General features: G+C 38.1%; 2 protein-coding genes across 3 annotated transcripts; one reads left to right on the forward strand and one right to left on the reverse strand.

The window, feature by feature from the left end:
• Positions 1–848: 848 nt before the first annotated feature.
• LOC103712968 (RWD domain-containing protein 1) lies at positions 849–7169 on the reverse strand. 2 transcript variants are annotated; one of them, XM_039125303.1, is made up of 12 exons: positions 7015–7169; positions 6864–6929; positions 6651–6718; positions 5904–5937; positions 5654–5723; positions 5355–5412; positions 4301–4429; positions 2251–2342; positions 1828–1912; positions 1526–1601; positions 1272–1377; positions 849–1141 (listed from the first exon to the last, which is right to left on the reverse strand). In XM_039125303.1, exons 1-11 carry the CDS (start codon positions 7019–7021, stop codon positions 1304–1306), a joined length of 759 nt encoding a protein of 252 aa, XP_038981231.1. In that variant the 5' UTR covers positions 7022–7169; the 3' UTR covers positions 849–1141; positions 1272–1303. The 2 variants fall into 2 exon arrangements, with proteins under 2 accessions (XP_038981231.1, XP_038981230.1); XM_039125302.1 differs by having other exon boundaries at positions 851–1146.
• A 3614-nt stretch (positions 7170–10783) lies between these two features.
• Positions 10784–21531, forward strand: LOC103712939 (uncharacterized protein At1g51745). The gene is made up of 4 exons (XM_008799653.4): positions 10784–11206; positions 11576–11879; positions 15182–16257; positions 19957–21531. The coding sequence occupies exons 2-4, from the start codon at positions 11689–11691 to the stop codon at positions 21180–21182; spliced, it is 2493 nt and encodes an 830-aa protein (XP_008797875.2). The 5' UTR covers positions 10784–11206; positions 11576–11688; the 3' UTR covers positions 21183–21531.
• The last annotated feature ends 67 nt before the right edge of the window (positions 21532–21598 follow it).

The raw sequence follows: 21598 nt of genomic DNA on the forward strand, positions 1-21598 counted from the left end.
GACTATAGTTCCCCCTTGTTTTCTCCATTGATCAATATTACTGCTTGGACGTTGTCTTGGTCGGTAACATGAATCAGATTCAGTCTGCCTGCCAATAACTTTTTTTTTTTTTGATTAAACGGGAGGCTATGCCACACTACATTTATTTATATGTGAATGTACAGAGTTTGTACAGAGGAAAGAAATGAGAAGAAAATGAGTACTCGGCCAGATAGTGAAAGCCGTCATCTAGCCAGAGGGGGGCTTTTTTTTATTTTTTTATTTTTTTATTTTTTTTAACATAATACTGAGGTTGGGGGAGTAGTAGAACTAAGGATGAAGCTATCCAAGAAGAACTAGCCTGGCTATTCAAACTCATCATAACAGTTCCAATACCGGTTCTTTTGTATTCTCCTTCATGGCAGGATATGCAGTTCTTAAGCGGGGATAAGCATTGTTTAAGTACTTCAGTAGCTACCTTGGCTTCAAACCTGAATACCCGATTGTTCCTATCCTTCCACACACACCAATTTAGCGTTGAGAAAGGGCAGTCCCATGTTTTTTTTTCTTTTTCCTTTCCATTAATAGCCTTTTCTCCAATCAAAAGGCAGTCCCAACCTAGCGTTGAGAACTGCCTGCCAATAACATTGACTTATGAATAATGGCCCATCCAATCAAAAGTAGCAAAGCAGCTATGGGCTTTCACTGCCATATGATGGAATGGATAACATGGATAAACCTGTAGATGTCTAGCTATTTCCAGCAACATCATTCATAAGCAGCTAGAATGAATCTCAATCCAAGCGGAAAGGGACTAAGGTTTACCTTGTGCTATGTACATATAATGCAATTAGCCTTCCAAACATTCACGACAGCAAAATGACTTGAAGATATTAGAGGAGGATGTTGCTATCATAGTAATGATAGATTTTGATGTTATGACATGCAATTAAAAACTGTAAACATATCAAAGAAAAAAGAGGTTCAGATAATACATTCCACGACACAAAGGATTGATGTTGCTGCTACGATAATGACTCATACAATTAGGCCTCAGCAGCAAAATTCAAAAGATTTCCTCACAGCACCACCTGTTCCAACATAACTAGAATTGACTTCAGCCTGGTTGATCAAAATCCGAAAAGCTGGTCCATGCAGGGATCTTAGCTATACAATAAACACCAATTCATAAGCATTATGAAATATCATGTATCCATCAAAATTTTTGAAGGAACAATTATGGCAATATAAAAAGAAAGAGAGGATTCCAACGTAATTATAGATCAACATACCATATCAAGCTCGATAAGGAAGTAAGCAATTTTCACTTTCTGGATCCTTCCGATGATTTATCGGGCCTCTGTGCCAAATAGTGCTCAAGCATATCTTCTTCATCATCTGCAAATGTCAACAAGGAAAAACAATTTCTAGTGCTCAATTTATTATGACAGACTCCAGACAAGTTTAACATCTGTATTTTTTTTTCAAAACTATCTCATCAAGTTTAGTGGCTCAAATGAATGACACTCAGGAAATAAAGGATCACCTTCAAAGTCATCATCCAGGTCAATGTCCTCTTCATCTTCCTCCTCAGATCCCTCAGCAACTGCAGCTGCACCTTTCTGGGGAAAAAACCCAGACATCAGTGTTATACTAATGCTGAACTAGAAAAGATACAAAATAATATAACTTGACTAGTCATATTCTTTATAAGGGTGTAGTGTGGGATGTTCCATTTCATCATGTAGCCATTGTATAACGAGTAGCCACACAAGATACAAGATTAATCAACACTGTATACACAACCGCATTCATATGTAGAGAAAGCAAAGCATAGGAAAGACATACCGCTGTATGTCTTCCACTCTCAAACCACTGCCTTCCTGAAAGCTTCTTCTCCTTGGGGGCTGCAAGTGCAGAATCTGGCATTAGCCTGTACCATAGAGGGATTAATTTATAGCATTTTCTTTGAAAAAAAATTCAACTAATTTTCGGACTAAAAATGTCAAATTTGTAGTGTAGATTGTACACAATCAAACCAAAGACAAGCATGTGTTGGTGACTTAATATGTTGGGAGAGGGGGGAAGGGGCGCAAAGGATTGGATTTCTTTTCTTTTACAATAGATACATGCCTTGCAATTGTTACATTCTAGGATAGCAAGACCCTCATGACATATTATCATTCCAGTTTCTTCAATTGTTAGCAAAAATTGAAAAAAAGAATCCATATATGTCATGCTTGGAATGAATGATGGAAAACTAATGCTTACTTGGCTCGTTCTAGTGCTAATTCAGCTTCAAATCGTTCTCTCCAGGCAATAAAAGTTTCTACAGTAACCGGTTCTCCATGGGGAACGATTATCTGGAAGTAGTTACATAAAAGGCAATATTAGTACAAAGATGAATAGTCAAACATTTCTCATCAAGAAATCAACATTGTCTCAAATAGCATAAATAATGGCATAAATGCAAAGGAAATATAGCGTAATAGCATATTGCATTAGACTATCTCAAATTGTTAGCATACAACTTATCCATTGAAAATCATTAACCAGAGAGTTCCAAAGAGATGAAAAAGATCCCAACAAAAAGAGCATTAACATGCAGACAAAAGAAGGAAATAATTTGGAGGGATTTTCACGCTCCGAAATAGTCCAAATATTTTGAATAAGCAGTGTAGCAGCATGTACAAGACCATCATTGTAATTTCCATGCAATTACAGTCATGGGATCTTAAATTGAGAAGCCGAAGAAATGATGCACCAAAATCAAGAGAAGGCACATGTGAAGAAGAGGGAAGAGGCCCCAGCCAATTAGCAATATGTTGGCCAAAAATCAGAAAAAAGATATTGTAAAGTCATATATATGATTTTCCAAGGAAGAAAAAAAATGTCTGCCTGCCAATAATATGATGTTAATCCAAATGAAGCCACAAAATATTTCTTCAACTTGTCTAATGTCTACCTCCTATTCAGCTTCACTAGGTTTCTTGTTATGAACCTCAGTAAAAGAAGTAACCCCAACAAGAGAAACCTTACAAGAATAAGAAGTGAGCAATTTTGATGCATATCAATTTTATAGTGCACTCTCTCCAAGTGAACCTTAAATACAAACTTAGGAAATTTAATGCTTACGCCACACATCCACAGCTCATGGACCGTACCACTGGTTCAAAAAGCAGGGGCAGCGGTAAAGCAACATGGTGAAGAACTTCTAGTTAGATATATCGGTCCTTGTATTGATCATCAACTATTTGGCCATTATCATTATGATAATCAGGAAAACATTTATACAGCTAGCAGGCCTAAAATTTTACATAGCAAACTTCCTGCTTTTCAAGAATATTAGTGAACCTCTATAATGTTCAAATGAGAAAATACCTATGATATCAAGTCTGATAATGGCCAGAATCATTGAAAAGAATATATTCAAAATTCATCTGTTTCTAGGGTCTCCTTCCTCCATAACAGTAAGCAAGACCCCTTTTCAACCCCTCTTCTTCAATCTTGTCATAGATGTAGCTCACACGATACTCAATATCCACAACTTTATGCCTACTTAGTTTGGTCTCCACGTGTTCCACTAAAATAAAAGTAGAAAACACAATACTCAATAGAATGGTTGTATTTTGAACTGTGGAACTAGTTAGAGCTCGGTCAAATTGTTTTGGAATACGATAAACAAATTGTAACAAGGTAAAAGAAGCACATAAAGACAATTTTCTTCTAATAAGCGCTCAAAGCTGGTCTAGGTAAAAAGCATACTAAAGCACACACCCCCAAAAAAAGTTCCATTGAGTCAATCGTGATCATTGACTCACAATACGATGAAGAGGAGGTGGGTCAGTTTTTCCATTTCTTACCAATCTGCTAATTAATTAAACTGTTTTATACTGCATTGTCAAAAAGGGCCTCTTTGACAAAAATAACAATCATGAACTCCCACTCCATAACCCCTTTTTTCCTTGTTTACGTGAAACTGGAATGCCGAAGCTACCTGTAAGGATGAAGAAGATCAAGGGGAAAAAACATTCTTAAGAGGAGAGCTTGCTCGAAAACTATAAAGCACAAAAAAACAAAATAGGAATATATAACCTTGTCTCTGAACTAGCTGATTTTAAAAAATTAGAAAGTGTTTATTAATGGATAAGCCTGGGCAAGATTCTGACTCCACCATCAGCAAAGAAAATGAAAAGGCAACTAGAGTACAAATCCTACAATTAAAATAATAAATTTATGTATACATGCCAAAAGCAGACCTTAAACTTAAAAACACACCATCAGAAATCAGTGAGATCATAGGCAGAACAAACAGCCATACATCATCTTTAACTGTATCGGTTACTTCAGAATCCTCAGCCACAACCTCATGCCCAAATTTTTCACTTAACCACTCTTTAGCAGATGTGACAAGTGTATAGATCATTGCCATGCCAAGATTCTCAGCCATCTGGAAAACATAAATGTCAAATATGGAACATTTCACTTGCTGAAACAATGAAGAAAAGAGACAAAATATATCCGAGAATGCATTGTTAAATTGCCCAGAGTGACACTAAGTCTGCAAGTTATCTCTGAAGCATGCAACTCCAAAAACTCAAGTTATGTAGAGGATATGCCAAGACTTGTAATGAAACCCTCAATTGATTTGAAGACATAACGGTAACCATGATCTAGAAGCCTTGCACCATCTAATTGGTAACATCTACGAATGTTAATCTAGCAGAGATATCTAGGAATATGATAGATCTGAGCTCACCCGTTGTTAGTGAAGTCTTTTATTTTTTTTTACAAGTTATGGAATTATGGTGCTGAACAATGTGCAAAACATTTTTTATCTTTTGCCTTTGGCCTTTCACATGATCCAGCCAGTTGATAGTTTTTAATATCTGTTAATAGCATATAGGTTCGTATATTCCACAAGAATAATAGAATAACGTGTTATTCTAATCAGAACTAGTTTGCCCGACAGAGAACATTGAGATGAAAATGCATTTACAGATTACTTATAATATCTACTGACAGACTTCGATTGATGATAATTTCCGTGATGCACAATGGGCTAGAGTAGTTTTCCTATAAATTCATAAGATTAACACTTAGGGTTGCATAATCTCCAAGCAAGAGGCAACACCTTAGCTGGAGGAGTGCAACAGGTAGATTTCTATGTGTCAGCCTAGATATCACTTACACTGATTTAAGAAGAATATGTGCTATCACACTTTTAAATCACCAGTATCATCTACAAATCACCAAAATGCAAGTATAAAAGAAACTAGCTGACAAGAAAGAAAAAGAAAAATAAAAAAAGAAAGAAACCAGAAGTAGATATATAATTTTGTAATCGAAGGAGAAGAAATGTCTTAAGAATCTACCTCTTTCTCAAACTTTTCTTTTAGCACTGAAAGATCCTCAGATTTAATTCCTCGTACACTGCAGGCAGAAGTGGCATTTCAAGTTGCAGATGAGGGAGAGAAAAAAGAAAGAAAAATAATAACCAAACATCCTCATTAAAATCATGCTGTGCAGGTAAAGAAACATCAGAAAACAAAGCGAACAGGCCAATGTTCAAATGTGTATCTAAAAAAAAAAAAAAAATAACATTTACAATATATATATATATATATATATATATATATATATATATATATATATATATATATATCTAGCAAACCTTTTAATATTCAGAAGTGGGGGTTCATCTGGATACTTTTCACTATGAGAGAATATCAAAGCCAATTTAACTGCAAGAGACAACAATACGTTAGCTAACAGAATATGAATAGATTATCGAATACCTGGAAGCTGCCAGTTTTTCCAATATCATATACTCAGATAGAACCAACGTACTTAGATATGAAGGAAAAATAATTCATTTTTTTTTTTTGTTATCACCCTAAACTTATAGAGATAAAATGACAGACCTGGCGTGTAATTTGACTCATCCATATCATCATCCTGTTGAAGAAGAAATTGATAAGTACTACAGAGAAGATGACATAAGAAACAATATTACGATTTTAGCAAAGCAAAATGCTGGCATTTGTGTTGAAATATTAACATCTATAAAACATGAAGGCTGACAACAAGTAAAAGAAAAGAGAATGAAAGCTGAAATTAATATTGCTAGACCTTACACCAATCCATGGACTTCCAAAAATGGAAAGTTCGTCATGTGCTTACAGTATTTAAACCATGTGCGTGCTTCCAGATACATCAATAAAAAAAGAAAGGAAGAAAAAGGGAAACCGTTAAGAAGGTGAACAGAAGAAAGCAAGCATGATCAGTAGACATGCAGCATGGCCCTAATCTCTGATGATCAGATAATCAATAAAGCTTATATTCATAGAGCAATAAGAAAGCTTTCAAGAAAATGAAAACTTAAAACTAATGGCTTACAACAGACTGTCAATTGCTCATAGTGAAGTCGACCAATTCTAACTACTGCACAAATCTACAGTTATTCTAGATCACACCATTCTAAAAGCACTCTCAAGGATCATATAATTTTACATTCCGTACTACATAATTTGCTACTAACTACATGGAGTCAGAAAGCATATAAGAACAATACATGATTCATACTCGCGAAGCAAACAATCGAAAAAACCTACTTGATTATAAGAAATCTCCGGACGATAATAACGAGTTGGAGGATTGGTTATTCTGACCTGTGGGGACAATACAATTTGGAAGCACCGATTGTTTGTGCTCAACCCACTCTCAGTGGAATCAATCTCTGTGGATTTAAAAATTAATAATAAGTATTTGAAACAGTGATAAAAATTAATAATGCGACGATATTAGTTCCTAATTAGACTGTTGTTGGGTGGTTAATTAGAAAAATAATTTTAAAAAAAATCGTGGTTTATGAGGAGGCGGACCTTTGATGTCGTCCATGAGGATGGCTTGTAGAGCTTCGATTTCCATCTCCTGCTCCTGAACGTGGTCTGTGGCAAAAGGGCGTTGCCGAGGAGGTGTCGGAAGGGGGAGAAAGATCGATAAATTAAAAACCGACTCAGTTCGAGAGATTACCGGTCATCGTTACTTGAGGTCTTGGAATCCCTTTTTTCTCTGATTCTTCTGAGAGAGTGGGATTGCGAGTCGGCGTTGGAGAAGAGAAGCGCGTTGCAGCGGCCGCGGCGAGGGTGGACGGGAGGCGGAGAGGGAGACCTATGAGGCGATGCTTATTGTGGTATGCTGCTCCCCTGTTAGTAGGATGCTAAAGAGTTCTTCCTACGTGACCAATATTGATTGGGAGGGATTTTCTGCTCTTGATGGGTGCTGCTTCGGTATAAAGTGCGGTGGATGCAATGAGACGGCCCGGTTCGACCCGTTCGGGTTGCGTTGCTGGAGGGTAGCCGAATCGACCCAAGTGCCCCTCTCACAACACAAAAAAAAAAAAAGTGGCCGTTTCTTCTTTTTTTTTTTAAAGGCCATTTAAGGGATGTTTGATATCGATTTTTTTTTAAAAAAAAAGAGTAGAAATACGAAATTCAATAAAAAAATAACTGGTTACCCTTTATTAAAAAATATTTTTACTATTTCTGAAAAAAATGGAAATAAATTTTTTTTACTTTTTTTTAACAAAAAGAAGGAAATCTTCTGACCTTAAAAATATATATATATATATAATTTTGTTCCTTAATATTTTTTTAAAAAAATGATGACCATGCCAAATGCAGCCCTATTAACCGTTCAAAACTCGTGATTACATAATCAAATTAGTGCATTTAGGCTTGCGGCTTGTTTTGATAGCTCCATCTTTAAAATAATTTATTTTTTTGGATAAATCAGCTACACGGCTATGGCATGAGCATAGCCAGCTACATCACTAGTAAGAAGACTACACAAAATAAAAGGAGGAGTCTGCTGGGTCCATAAAAAATCTTCCGAATAATGAGCAGTAAATGAGGTGGCCCAATCTGCAGCTCGGTTCGTCTTCCAGATATTATGCCTGACCTGGATAGCACGACATTTCCGCATCATCCGTCGTGTGTCATTGAGAAGTAGGTGCTCTGGCACCTTCTGTCTCTCCTTCTCTAATCGCTCAATCAACGCAGCCGAGTCTCCCTCCAGAATGATGCAGTCAAAGAGAGTCCCTTCTATACTGCCTCGAGCTCCACCTTAGAAGCTGAAACCTCGAAGGAGCACACAATTTGGTCTTTTGATGGAACACATGTTGAGTTTTTTTATAAAATTGCCTACAGATAATAGGCTGCACCGTAACGGAGTCGTCCATGAAGAAAGGAGTTGGGAATCGAGACTTTAAGACAAATACGCCATATAATATCTCCATGCTTTCTATATTTTATTATTTTTAGCTTATGAAATGAAAATCTTTCGTGCCTCTGCAACAAGTCTAAATGTACAGCCATCGATAGCATTACTCTAATGCCTAAACTGTAATTTCAATGTTTTCTTTTCTATATTTTCATTGGGTAGGATATGAGCGACTATATGGACTTCTCTTGGATTGGTTAGACCGCTAATCAATTATTAAATAGCTGAGGTACTTTATGCGGGTTTCTACTCTATTCATTTTTTTTTTAATGCTAATAGATTACACACCAATCATATCATGGTTTGGTTGACATTTTTTTTCCGCTATTCGCGGTGCTTGTTGTTTTTATGCATCGGATAATTGTTGTTGCATTGGCCATCATCTAGACTTATGTTTTGTGTGTGCGTGGGAACTCATCCAAGTTCTATTTGATATGGTATATACTCGTAAGCCTGATCTCGGCATAGTTTGACCTCGATCGAGATGACGACCTCAGCATCAACTGAGCTACTGGTCACTATAGTCGACCGAGCTACTGACCTTGACATCGGCTGAGCTGCCAACCTGAACCATCATACTGATCTGAGCAAACTGGCCAGCTAGTGGCAAAGCCATATGTCTCCAATTTAATGCACATTAACATTAGAGACAGTTAAAGCCCGTTGAAGACATGATTATGAACCCGTCATATATGGGATATTGTGGGGTGGTTACAGCTTCTCCTGTGTGATCGAGCAGTTAGTGTACGATGTGAGCTGTTATCCATGATGCGCGTGATATTGGGACGTTACCAAATAGTTAAGGCTCGCTTTCACCTAGTTCGATAACAAAAGTTAACCTTCACTCTATATAAATGATGCTCGAGAGAATCTCTAGATACATTTTCTAATCTCTCCCCCACTCTACAACTCTTGCGAATCTCTATGATTTTCTCCAAAACTTTTGTCTGATTTAAGCATCGAAGGATTCTCGTAGGACAAACTCAAACAAGTAGATTTTTTTTTCTGATTTTAGATTGAATCACTGGCGCTAGACCCAGTCTAAGCTTAGCCACAGTTAGTCTCCAACGCATCTCGTCAGCTCGGATCATGTCTGACCTCACTATCTTAATGCCTCTCCGGCCTCACCGACTTGAACACGGATTTTGGCAGCAACACTATCTCTCTCTCTCTCTCTAAATATATTAATTATCTCTCTAAACTTGTAGCAAAGAATATATCCATGAAATACAAAAGAATTATGCTATCAAATAATACGGACAAGGTGCTCGTTTTTGGATTCTGTCTCTCCAAGTGATATCGTCTTGTTTGAACGATGCCACCAAGGTAGTAGCCTGGTGGTAAGGGGGCGATAATTCCGCCCAAGTTGTCCGGGTTCGAAACGCGCGGGCGTCGATTAAATTAGGGGACCGGATGCCCCACGCCCGGCTGGCTTGTTGGCGGTTATGCTTTCCTTCCACTTGTACCAAGGTGGCGCTGGGGTGACGTACCCACACGTGAGGCGGTGAACCCAGTGGGGTGAGCCTACGGATCGGGGAAGGCACGCGAAAACCTGCGACCTGTATCGAACATTTTCTGGTGGAAGGGGGGCCCAGTAATGGGGCTGCTACGCGGGTGGGCTGGTCCCTCCCCCTCCCCTCCTATTTTTTGACCAAAAAAAAAAAAAAAAAACGATGGCACAAACAACTTGACATATGTATTTGTTGCAATGACATGATCTTCCACCGAATGGATATAAGGTTAAAGGACCATTTGCATGACCAATCATTAATATGAAATTCTAAACATAGAACAAACATTAATGCAATCATGGTGACGACATTCATATACACAATGAATGATGTTAAGACAATCAAATATCACAAAACACCTGTAATAATTAGTTTGAAGGAAAAACTGCCATCCCATAAGTTTTTTTGATGCTCTCCCAATGCAAATATTATCTCTGGTTTTATGCTGCAACGGTTAGATCGTATGATGATGTTCAAAATAGAATTACATGTATTGCAACATTATTTTTGGAAAAAATGGACCACTCCAAGGCCTCTCCATCATAAAACTGTGATATACATTTTTAACTAGTACAAATTTATTCTCACTCTACCAACAAAAATGATTGTGAGATTATGATCTAACCATCACAATGGGGAAAAAAAAAAAAAAACTCTACCCAAGGAAAGCTCAAAAGTTAGACATGATCATTGTCATGACCATGGACAAATGGACTGGAAAAATAGCATCACCCATTAATTAATGAGCGATAAATAAGTGCCACATCTTCGAACGGTCGTGACATGACATAAGACGCTCTTGGAATCCATCCAAATGAGCACTTGGAACCGAGTCGAAGCCGACCCAGGTCAAGCGCAGTCCGAGCCAACGTGGACTCAAATCAATCCCCGCTTCGTCCCGTCCCGAGGCCGCTTCCCGTTACCCCCCAGTCAACTTACCGTCTTCACCTCCCCACCTCCCAAACCGTGCGCCCTTTGCGCAGCGTACCCCGACCCCGTGCTCGCGTTTGTCCCTTTCTCCTCTCGCTCTCTCTCTCTCTCTCCCATTAGCAGACTCAAAGGCTTTCAACTCTGGGAGAAATCTAACGCCCCTCTCGCCCTTCTCAGAGCTCTCTCCACTCCCATCGATCTCTCTGACAACAAAAAAGGAACGAAGAATACAAGAAAGAAAAAAGATCAGAAGGACTCGTCCATCAAGAATCCTGTGGCAAGTGGAGGAAGAAAAAGGGGGAAAAAGCGAATAAGATCGGAGTGCTTACCTTCTGCCTCTTTGATATCGTTTCTTCGAGCATTTCGTGGTCTTTTCTTCAAGGCTAGGTTTTCTTCCTCTTCTGCTCCCCCATCTTTCTATCCCTTTCTCCCTCGATCGCTCACACGAGTCGCTGCTCCTGTCTCTCTCCGTCGCCCATTCCTCTCTTCGTCTCTCTCTTGAGGTAAACCTTGCCCTATCTCTCTACAGCTCCTTCTTCCCGTTCTCGCGCGCCCAGCTTTTTTTTTTTGTATTTTTCCTATTTACGGAAGAGATTTCAATGCGCATTTCCTTGTGTAAATATTTCGCCGTTATACTCCTGGTTTCATTGAAAAATCATATTTTGGTTAGTTATATAAATATGCTCGGGCAAGAGAGAACTTTATTCTCGTTGTTTTTTTTTTCATTCTTTTTTTTCCTCCAGTTTTGTTTACCTTCTTTTCCTCTTAAGAATCTTTTGTGCAAGCTTGAAGAGAACCCTACCGAGAAATGCTCAAGAAGAACCGATAATTCGCTCAGTCTTGTTTTTCTTTTTCTTGATCTTTTTTGGTAGGTGGAAGGACGAGATCGTTTTTTGCTGTTGGAAGCCCAATGCCACCAAGACGGAAGAGTGGTCATCCTTGATCGGTTTTTTCTGATTGTGTGCTTGTGGATTTGGATTTGGAGATGGGCGGTGATCAAGACGGGTGTTTGAAGGGGATCGCTGCATCAGCTGGGGGACTGGTTTGGGTCCGCCGTCGGAATGGATCGTGGTGGCCTGGCCGGATACTTGGTTGGGATGAGCTACCAGCAAAATGCTTGCTTCCACCGAGATCTGGAACTCCCATCAAGCTTCTTGGAAGGGAAGATGGGAGCATGTGAGTGTTTTCCCCCGCGGATCTCCTATTCTCTAGCTGATACAAGAGTCTTTTGCCAAGATTTAACTCTCTGTTGATTTTGCCTGAAGTCAAGGATCATCTTGTTGTTCATCTCCATATTGATTGAAAGCAAGATTTTTGTTTATACTGCAAAGTAACTGAAAATTTCATTAGCTGGATTTATTTTTATTTTCATCTTTTTGGTGAGTATATCCATTTACATCACATGCCATTAACCTGTAGTGCCTGTAAAATAGGATATCTTTATATTATTGTTCTTCTTGTTTTTCATCTGAGTATTGAATGTTTGGTCCTATTAGAGTTTACATTCAACATGCCAAAGCTCCCTGGGGATTCCTCATACTAGTTTGCAGGAGAATTTGCATCACTTATAGATGGTTATCTGTAAGTTTGCATATATGTGTTTTGGCATGCCTGATTTAACTTGATCCAAAGAGGAATACTAGACGATCTCATATAGTCTGCACATATAAAAATTTTTGCAAGATGAGATTATGCTAAGTTAATGCAAGTCTTTCAGTAAAAGAAATGTCCTCTCTGCTGGATTCCAGGGGGCAGTGGAGTTATGCCCATCTAGTCATGGCTATGTATCAATCAACATATGGATATACGTTGATGCCTGCAGCTATTTGCACCAGCGCATCTAACATTGTTCTCTACACAACCTGCAGGTCCTTGGTTGTTGCCAGCATCAATAACCCAAGGCCTTTGATGAACTTCAAAGGGATGTTATATGTGTGGTGAATGAGATCAGTGGGTACAACTTAGTGGATTGGATAGTTAATACCACATAAAATGATGTTAATAACCATCTCCATACAAGTTTCATATATGAAACATGATCTCAAGTTTGAGTTAAACAAGTTTTACAAATGAATTATGAAAAAAAAACTCCGCCTGAAGTTCAGAATTTAAATTAACAAGAGGAAATGATAATATATTACTTATACCAAATCAAAAAATTAGCGACAACTTTGGGCCTGTTTGAGACTAAAAATCAGTTATGAGAAGGGTCTCTAGTCATTTATTAAAGATTAAGAAAGTTGAATCCAAGCTGTAGACTGTTGAGGGCTATTCATTTTCTTCCATTTCCTTCAGATGCAGTTAATATTTTGTTTCAATTCATGATACTTCATGTATTCTTCTATCTGCTTTCATTAGTTTGGATCGTGATAGTTACCTGTATTATGTGGTTGCAGAATTTCAGAAAAAATTCAGTAAGTGCTTAAATCTTATATGGCTTGGTAGAAGGCTGAAGCTTTCTGTCATGGTTCATCATCGTAAGACATAATTACAAGTGAGAGAGTGATACGTTATATAAGGAAAGCTAATGTTTTAAGGTTCAAAGTGAAAATGCACAAATCAATGTTCATTGAATGTCCTTAAAAGCTCAGATATGCTACTCTAGCCAAAAAAAAGCAAGGAGGTAGATGTACAAGGTGACAGATGACAGGGTCAATGAAGATGATTATGTGCATGTAGATGTTGGTTGCAACATTCTTAATGTCCGGGCAGTGATGGTGGAAAAAAGAAAGATATCCTTTTGCACCATCATGAAATGTACAAACTGAAAAAAAGATCTTCAATTATTCAAGGTAGCTCATAAATCTCATGTGTGCTAAGTTTGTGCTGAGAACATGTTTGATGGTGCACTAGCATGATTTACAGGTCTTCAAAGGCTGGTTTATTTTTATACCAAGGGTATAACGATATCGAGGTCATTATCTTGCGAATCAACTTTGGTGCGAGGTCTGATTGCACGAGGCTTATGAAATTCTTGGTAGGCATGATATGGCCAACACACATTACATTCAAGTATCGAGCAATGCGGCATGCTTGAATTGTTACAATTATGGGCCAGAGGTACACTAATGGAACTTCTAGGGGACAGGGCTTTACCCTGGAAGGGAGCTACTTAATTGATTGTTGGCTCCCAACATTTCCATCACCATCACATCTGAACCCAGGATCACATTTCCAATAGTTTCTGGGGCATGATTACGTTAAAAAAAATAAGGCTTAAGATTTTGTGTTGAACTATATATTAAGGTGTATACATAAATTTGGTAGCTTTTGGATTACTCATATGCAAAAAAAAGGTAACTGTTGCACAGCTAAACGCATAACAATGAAAAGATGCTGATGCCTTTGACACAGATCAATATGCTTACCAATAGATATACAAGTAATCATGTTTGAGGTTGAGGGTTGTTCTGGATTTTCCATCATAAATTTTTATGGAGGTGTACAAGTGCAGAGCCATTGTAGGCCTAGTTTGATTTTTTTTGGAGGTTATTATAATGTTTAGGAATGTTATTGCTCATGAATGAGATACAAAGACAGATTATATAAAGCTTAGGAAAAGAGTATTATCTCCTTCACACAAATTGATTGCATTTAATGGGTTTTCTAAGTGCCAGTTTGTGTCTTCTTCTCTCATCTACCCTTCTTTTATATTCCCTCTATCTAACAATGATTTCAAGCACAAAGCGGAATAGTTTTCTCGAGTGGCTTACTTCAAAAATAGACTATGACATGCTCCCAAAGTGGAGGGTTGCTGGGTACCAGACTACCAGTTGATATTTAGAGAACATCTATATGCCCAATAATATAAATGATGAGGATTAATTTTATCTGTCATCATGCAGTGCAAGCCTTTATTTAACCATACATACTTTTGAGGGTCTAGACTTTTGATAGGTGAAGATTTTCTGTACCATAATCACTCACCAACCATGTCTAGGCTTTGAATTTTCCATATCACATTTCTGTTTCAAGTAAATATTTTCTATCAACAAGGAGTTATAAGGCTTCATGTTGAAGTTCTGTTGGCCATCCATCTATAATTCTTCCCATTTAGGAATGCTGGTACATGTTGAAAAGGGTTGCCCGTAGCTTTTAGAATTTTGATTCTTGAATTGTAGCTTCCTTATAGCTCTTTTAGAGGATACAATACCTAACCATCACATCCCCATATTTCTGGCATCAAGTTTGAATCAGCAGTTCTATCCTATAGGCATTTGCACAAAAGGTTCGGAAAAGGTATTTCCAATGGGACAAAGTCACACCACATATTTGTTTAATATCTTGTCCATGAGTGGTGCAACTATTGTAGCTTGTATGTACAACAGCCATTACATATTAAATTTGTAATGATGTAGATGATGCGCGCGTGTGCGCGCACATGCACGAGCACACATATTATATATTCTTGTTTATATGCTTTGAAAGCCAGGCAGCCAGTATAATTTCTGTTCTGACTTGTCTGAACTTGCAACCAGGGACTGGTATAACCTTGAAAAATCTAAGCGTGTGAAAGCATTTCGCTGTCGGGAGTATGATGAGTGCATTGAAAGGGCCAAGGCTTCTGCAGTTTGCTCTAAAAAAAAGCCAGCCAATGCAGGAAAGTATGTTCGCAGGGAAGATGCTATCCTGCATGCTCTTGAGATTGAAAAGGCTTACTTCTCCAACAGAAATCAGATTAAATCAGGGATGAAGAACTCTATGGCTAAAACAAACAGTTTGGTCATGCAATCAAAAAGCATGCTTGGTCTTAACAAACAGCCAGGTTATGCTGCCAGAAAACTCAGTATGCTTGATGAAAACTCTGCTCTGGAGTTATCTCAATCAGTGTTGTCATTTGAACAACCAAATAACCCAACTGCTAGTGACATGCAGTTGGTGCCAAAAAAGAGATGGAGGACCCCAAATGATTCAGAGGACGATGCCACTGAAGGAATAAAGCGTATGAGAGATCTTCAGGAGATAGGATTGGGGATGATATCCAAAAGAAAGCCTAATATTGATGTTCAAGCAAAAGGGTACAATGAGCTAGCTTTTGCCAACAATGCTTCTCTCAGTGAATCAAACATTGATAATGATCTTTCTAGTACTTGCCATATAAATGTCAGGAAAGATTCTTGCTCATCTCTGAAGCAAAAACGATCTCATGTGGCACCTCATGAAAATTCAAGAAAGAAAACCCGTCATAGCCCACTAATGAAGGTTCGCAAGGGAACAAGGGTTATAATTCCATCATATTGTCATTGGGGTGGTGGCTTCGCAGGACATTCATCTCTCCAGGGAGAGACGCCAAAAAAACTAGTGGCACCTAAACCTGCTGCAAAGAAGGGAGAGTTTTCAGTGGTCAGTGATAACAGTCCAGACTGTTCGGGCACTTCATGTGAGGAGGCATTATTGGATGACTGTGAGAACACTCGTAACGCTATTGATGGCACCCATGTTCAATCGGAAATTAAGGATAGTGAACTTTCAAGCATGCTAGAATTTATTGATGATGATTGCTCTGATGGCCTTATTGATGTTCCTCTTCTCATGGAAGGCAACATTGATGGAGGTATGCCTTCAAACTTCTCTGTCATGTGACATATCATATTCATGTTTTGTTCTGAATACGTGCTTATCCTCTTATTTGCTAACTTCGCATATTTAAAGATTATTAAATTACCTAATGTCCAAACTTTCTAATTTCTTGAGAGTGATGCAAGTCAGGTCACTTCAGCTAATTAGTATAAAGTAAACTAGTGTGAGTGGGTGCACTTGCACTTGTTGATTGGACCAGTATAGGTTGTGACTCCTGCTCAACTTACATAGAAAATTGTTTGAAGTTATATATGTGACAAGAGATGCGGTTTATACCTAGAATTCAAGTAGGTAGATGGTTGAGATCAATATTGTAACAACTAGGGACTTCACCCAAAATGGCTAGCCGAAGGGTATTATTTGGATTCGTTGATTCTGTATAAGTACCCAAGATCTTCTTGGTGAATAACCGATGTGGGACTAAACACACGCCCGCATGGATCCTCACATACTCCTCCTGTTCAAGCCCTGACATCCTCGTCAGGCTAAGAGTTCAAATACATTCAAATCTAATCACAAACACCACGATAGGCCCGTGGTCAGCCTCCATGAATCCGGCTGCAGTGTCCCCTAGTCTACATAGGCTATGGGCCGAGTTCGCTCCGATATCATTTGTAATAACTCAGAACCTCACCTAAAATGGCTAGCTGGAAGGTATTATTTGGGTTCCTTGATCCTGTATAAGTACCCAAGATCTACCCAACGAATAACCGATGTGGGACTAAATACATGCCCGCACGGATCCTTACATACTCCCCTCATTCAAGCCTTGACGTCCTCATCTGGCTAAGGGTTCAAATCCATTCAAATCTAATCACAAACACCACGATCGGCTCGTGGTCAGCTCCAATGGATTTGTGCTGCAATGTCCTCTAGTCTACATAGGTTATGGGCCAAGTCTGCTCTGATACCATTTGTAATAACTTAGGACCTCACCCAAAATGGCTAGCCGGAAGATATTATTTGGGTTCTTTGATTCTGTATAAGTACCCAAGATCTACCTAGCGAATAACTGATGTGGGTCTAAACACACGCTTGCACGGGTCCTCACAAATACGGTGGAGGCATTGTTTTTTGACATGAAAACTCTTTTTCCCTTAATGTATGGTTGATTAGTGTAGGTTAGTTTGTTGTCTCTGCTTGATAACATGGCAAAGGAATTTTTTTATCATCAATAAATGGCAGCCTATATTCCCTCCAAATAATTCATAGTTGAGGACCTCAGAGGCAATCTCTCCAAAAAGATGCAAAAGGAGCATGGCATAGAACATTCAGCAGAACTGTTAGCAATCCCAATCGTCTTATACATCTTATTAAACTAACGACAGGTATACACCTTGTAAAGATACCACACACATGCATGCGAGCAAATTTATAAATTTATATATGCATGTATATATGGATGTTTTGTAAGAATGTTGTGCATGCATGAATGCCTATTATGTGTTATAGAGCCTAAATCAATAAAGGTCATAAGTGGATATTATCTCAAGAAGTGGAGATGGTTCTGGTTATGAAGGCTTGTTGATTGTGGTTCCTAGTTGTAGGTGCATGTAATGTGTGTGATTGTTGAATCTGTTTAATAATATCAGAGGTACAGGATTTGTCATAAATTAAAAAATTGCATGCTTTTTTTTTATTATAAAATTCTTTTGTACCAATTTAACTACAATAAAATTGTTATGTGGATATATATGTAAGTGGATTAGGTGCAAAACCCATTTTCATTTGGTCAAAGGAATAACCAGTATGGGGCTTCTTGTGTAACAACCATTATGGGGATTTGGTCCCACTTGACCAGATAAAAATTGGTCTATGGAGATCAGCAACATTTAAGGAGATGGTTGAGATCACTATGATGAGATTTATTCCTTCGAAGACTTACTTTTTATTTATTGTTGGTTGAATAGTGGAAGTCAGGTTATTGCTCTACTTGATGATGTAGTGAACAAATTATCTTGTCATGTCAATAGAATAGATGCCTTCTTCTTGCTCTTCTTCAACTCATATTCCATTTATCCTCAAGTCTGAGACTGAAGCAGAAACATTGCAAAGCTGGAAGTCATGTCTCCCTCAAATGAATTTTCTTTGCTTGCATTATCAAGAACTTTGGCATGAAATTTTGAAAAGATAAAAATGACATGGAATGACATATTGAGTATTTTGTGAAGCAATTAGAGACCCCAGCTTTTTTTATATATATTATAAATAAATGAAGGTCATTGACCTTCTTAAGAAATATATGTTGCACTCAAAACTCGGTAAAGATCCAATATTATCTCAATATGTGGAGATGGTTATGCGTGTGAAATGTTATCAGTTGTGCCGTTGTGGTTACTAGCTTAATGTGGAAGCATAGCATGTGTGACTGTTGATACTTTCATATCTATAGAGATTGTTGCAGGAGAGGTTAGATTTCTTGGATTTTGTTAATAAGCATTAGAAGGATTTTTTTTTTTGTAAATTAGAAATTGCATGGGTTTTTCAAGAGAATTCTTTCATCTTGTTTAAAATTTTTAGAAAGTTAATTTGGCCTAGAAATCATCTTTGCAAGTATTGACTTTGTACTCTGAGTAAAAAATAATTGCTTTATTGAAGACAGTGACTTACTCTTTAAGGCTGAAAGAGCTATAAGAAGGGGCTGAAAGAGCAACAGTATGAAGCAAGTACTGACTATTGAAAACCATGGAATATGAAAAGAAGACAGCTTGCATAAACATTGACTTTACAATTTTTTGGTTTAAGTCTAGAACAGTGAAATTTGCATCTCTCTCCAGATTAATAATGTCATTTTTTCCTCAGGCTCAGCCATGTTGAGCATGCATAAACATCTCAACAAGCAGCATCCGGTCTATTTAGGTGGACTTTATAAACTGTATGTTGGTTACCTTCATCACGGTCAAAAACAAGCCTTTCCTATCACTTGTAATGACTTTTATTTTTGGCATGCGCTTATTTTATGATCATTGGACCAACTTAGGGTGTTTGACTTACGTTATCTTGCCCTCATGGTTGATACTCACTGGGTTTCCATTGAAGTCTTATGTTGACTATTGCTGGTTTGTATTCTTTAATTATCAACTTCACAACCCATAGAATGCTAAACCCTCTTACTATCAAAATGTCTATTATAACTTAATCTAATCTCCATATTGTTGTCACATGACATAGCACAGTTACAATCTTCACTTCATCTGCCAGTTATTACCTTTTTTAGAAAAACTTTTAGTTATTTCCTATATAATAAATTTGAGTACGCACTTAATCAATTAACCATAAATGTTGGCAATCATTCTTGATTGGAACCTGATTAGTTAATGTTTACCAATTTAGATGGCGTTCGCTATGTTTCGGTTTGATTGATCTTTTCCCATTAACTTCCAAAGCAGTCCATAATTAGTTCCATTGCAATATTTATCTTAATGGAGTCTTGAAACTCAGTAATTAATGGCATACAATTTGGGTAAGCACATGAGAAATGAACTCGCTGGCCTCAAGAGAACACTATCTTGCTGTCTTCTGTTATAAATATTAATATATGGGAATATTTTATAAAGATCTGGAGTTAAGGATGTCATAAACTAGTGGTCTTATGTTTGCCGTTTAACTAGTGCATTGTTCATACTAGTAGATATATCTCACTAATTCCTACCTCATGTCTCCACCTTTCCAGATTATCTACACTTGTTTCGATCTTATGGATCTGGAAACCTTCACCTTCATGCAGCAGATAAGCAATATAATCATTGCAGTCAGGATAGGGTTATTTCAAAGTTTAGCGAAGGACTTGGTGAGAGTGGCTTTACTGGATCTGGAACTCATGTTAATCATACCAGACAGAGGATAGACAAGAAGGGCTCAGAACGGTTTCCAAATGGGAAAAAGAATTTGAAATATCTAAGACTGAACGAAAGCATGGCTTCAGAAAGCTTTGGTGGCAGGGCTGATTGGTTCGGGTATTCTTTGAAGGATAAAATGCAGAAGGATAGATTGTTTGTAGGTTCTGAATGTAAATTTGGCAACAATTCCTATGATGAATCCCCGACATCTGACAATCGTGGGCAGTTGGTGAAATGTGAGTCAGTTGCAGATGTAGGTGATGTTCCTCAAGCTCAGACTTTTCCCAAACTCTCTTGCACGAATGATGTGGGACCAAACTTTGCCGGTGAACAAGAAGCTGTCCAGTCAGCTGAAGCTGTAAACAAGCTCTCAAACTCATCATTTGCAAGAGATATAGATGCACCATTCACAGTGCCCATCTCCACCATCCTACCTCGACAATCATTTGCAAATCACCATGTTCATCTCCCAGCTTTTTCCAGGCACCAGGTTCCAAAGCCAGTCAGAAGCTTGTTGATGGATTCTATTCTATTTGATGTCGAGTTGAATGTTCAAGCAAGCTACCAGGGTCCACACGTACCGCTGGTTTCTCTCATGAGTAAATTGAATGGTAAAGCCATTGTAGGCCACCCTATTTCTGTAGAGGTTCTTCAAGATGGTGCCACTGTTGCTCCAGTGACTAGAAATGAATGGTGCCCAATTACAAGCAACACTGGCCAATCAGTCAGGAATAGGATCAGTAGGATGGGTAAATTGCAGCCAAAAGAGCATACAACACAATCACATTGCAATATTCAAGGGAAGAAAACTAATCATATAAAGGTCAAGTCTCCTGTGATGAAAAAAAAGTCTTCAAAAAATAAGAAATCAGGGTTCTCTCCTAGAAAGATTCGCAGGCTATCATCAATTGCTGTTGATCAGAAATACAAGCAGGAAGAGAGAAAGCCAATGGTGGAAAAGATCAAGGGACCTGCTGTTGCATGCGTCCCTCTAAGACTTGTTTTTAGTAGGATTAATGAAGCATTGAGCTGTTCAGGACGGCCAGCAAATGTTAGCTAACACCTAGCAGACGAGGACTCCCAACTTTTCTTCTTGAAGCTTGCTAAGTGATGAAAATTGGTGCCTTTGTCTGCTCAGTACATTGCAGTTGCTGACATTGTAAATTCTGTCCCCAAATTAGACATACCAATCTTGTTCATATCCTTTGTATTAGTTTGCAGTCCATCACTGGATTAGGAAATTGTCGGGCATTACCTGTAGTTGCATTGAAGCATTTAGTTAAGAAAATCACATCATTGGATATTTTGACTTTCACAGGTTTGTGGCTGTATATGTCCAGAACTTAAGATGAAATATGATGCTTCAAATTTTGACATTTTAATAGATGAGTCAGTTAACTGTCTCAGTTTACTTACCTGCATTAAGATGCACCATGCTACTTTCTTCTTCTTCCTTTTCTTCCCCCCTACAACCCC

This window comes from Phoenix dactylifera, chromosome 4, assembly GCF_009389715.1.
Source record: "Phoenix dactylifera cultivar Barhee BC4 chromosome 4, palm_55x_up_171113_PBpolish2nd_filt_p, whole genome shotgun sequence".
Taxonomy (NCBI): Eukaryota; Viridiplantae; Streptophyta; class Magnoliopsida; order Arecales; family Arecaceae; genus Phoenix; species Phoenix dactylifera.

Excerpts from the sequence above, each read along its gene's own strand:
- LOC103712968 (XM_039125303.1), bottom strand. Across the intron at positions 4,430-5,354 it reads AAGAAAAGTTTGAGAAAGAG|ATGGCTGAGAATCTTGGCAT; the intron begins GTAGATTCTTAA and ends TATGTTTTCCAG. Across the intron at positions 2,343-4,300 it reads CCGATACAGTTAAAGATGAT|ATAATCGTTCCCCATGGAGA; the intron begins GTATGGCTGTTT and ends AACTACTTCCAG.
- LOC103712939 (XM_008799653.4), top strand. The coding sequence starts at position 11,689 with ATGGGCGGTGATCAAGACGGGTGTTTGAAGGGGATCGCTGCATCAGCT. Across the intron at positions 11,880-15,181 it reads GGAAGGGAAGATGGGAGCAT|GGACTGGTATAACCTTGAAA; the intron begins GTGAGTGTTTTC and ends ACTTGCAACCAG. Across the intron at positions 16,258-19,956 it reads GGAAGGCAACATTGATGGAG|ATTATCTACACTTGTTTCGA; the intron begins GTATGCCTTCAA and ends CCACCTTTCCAG.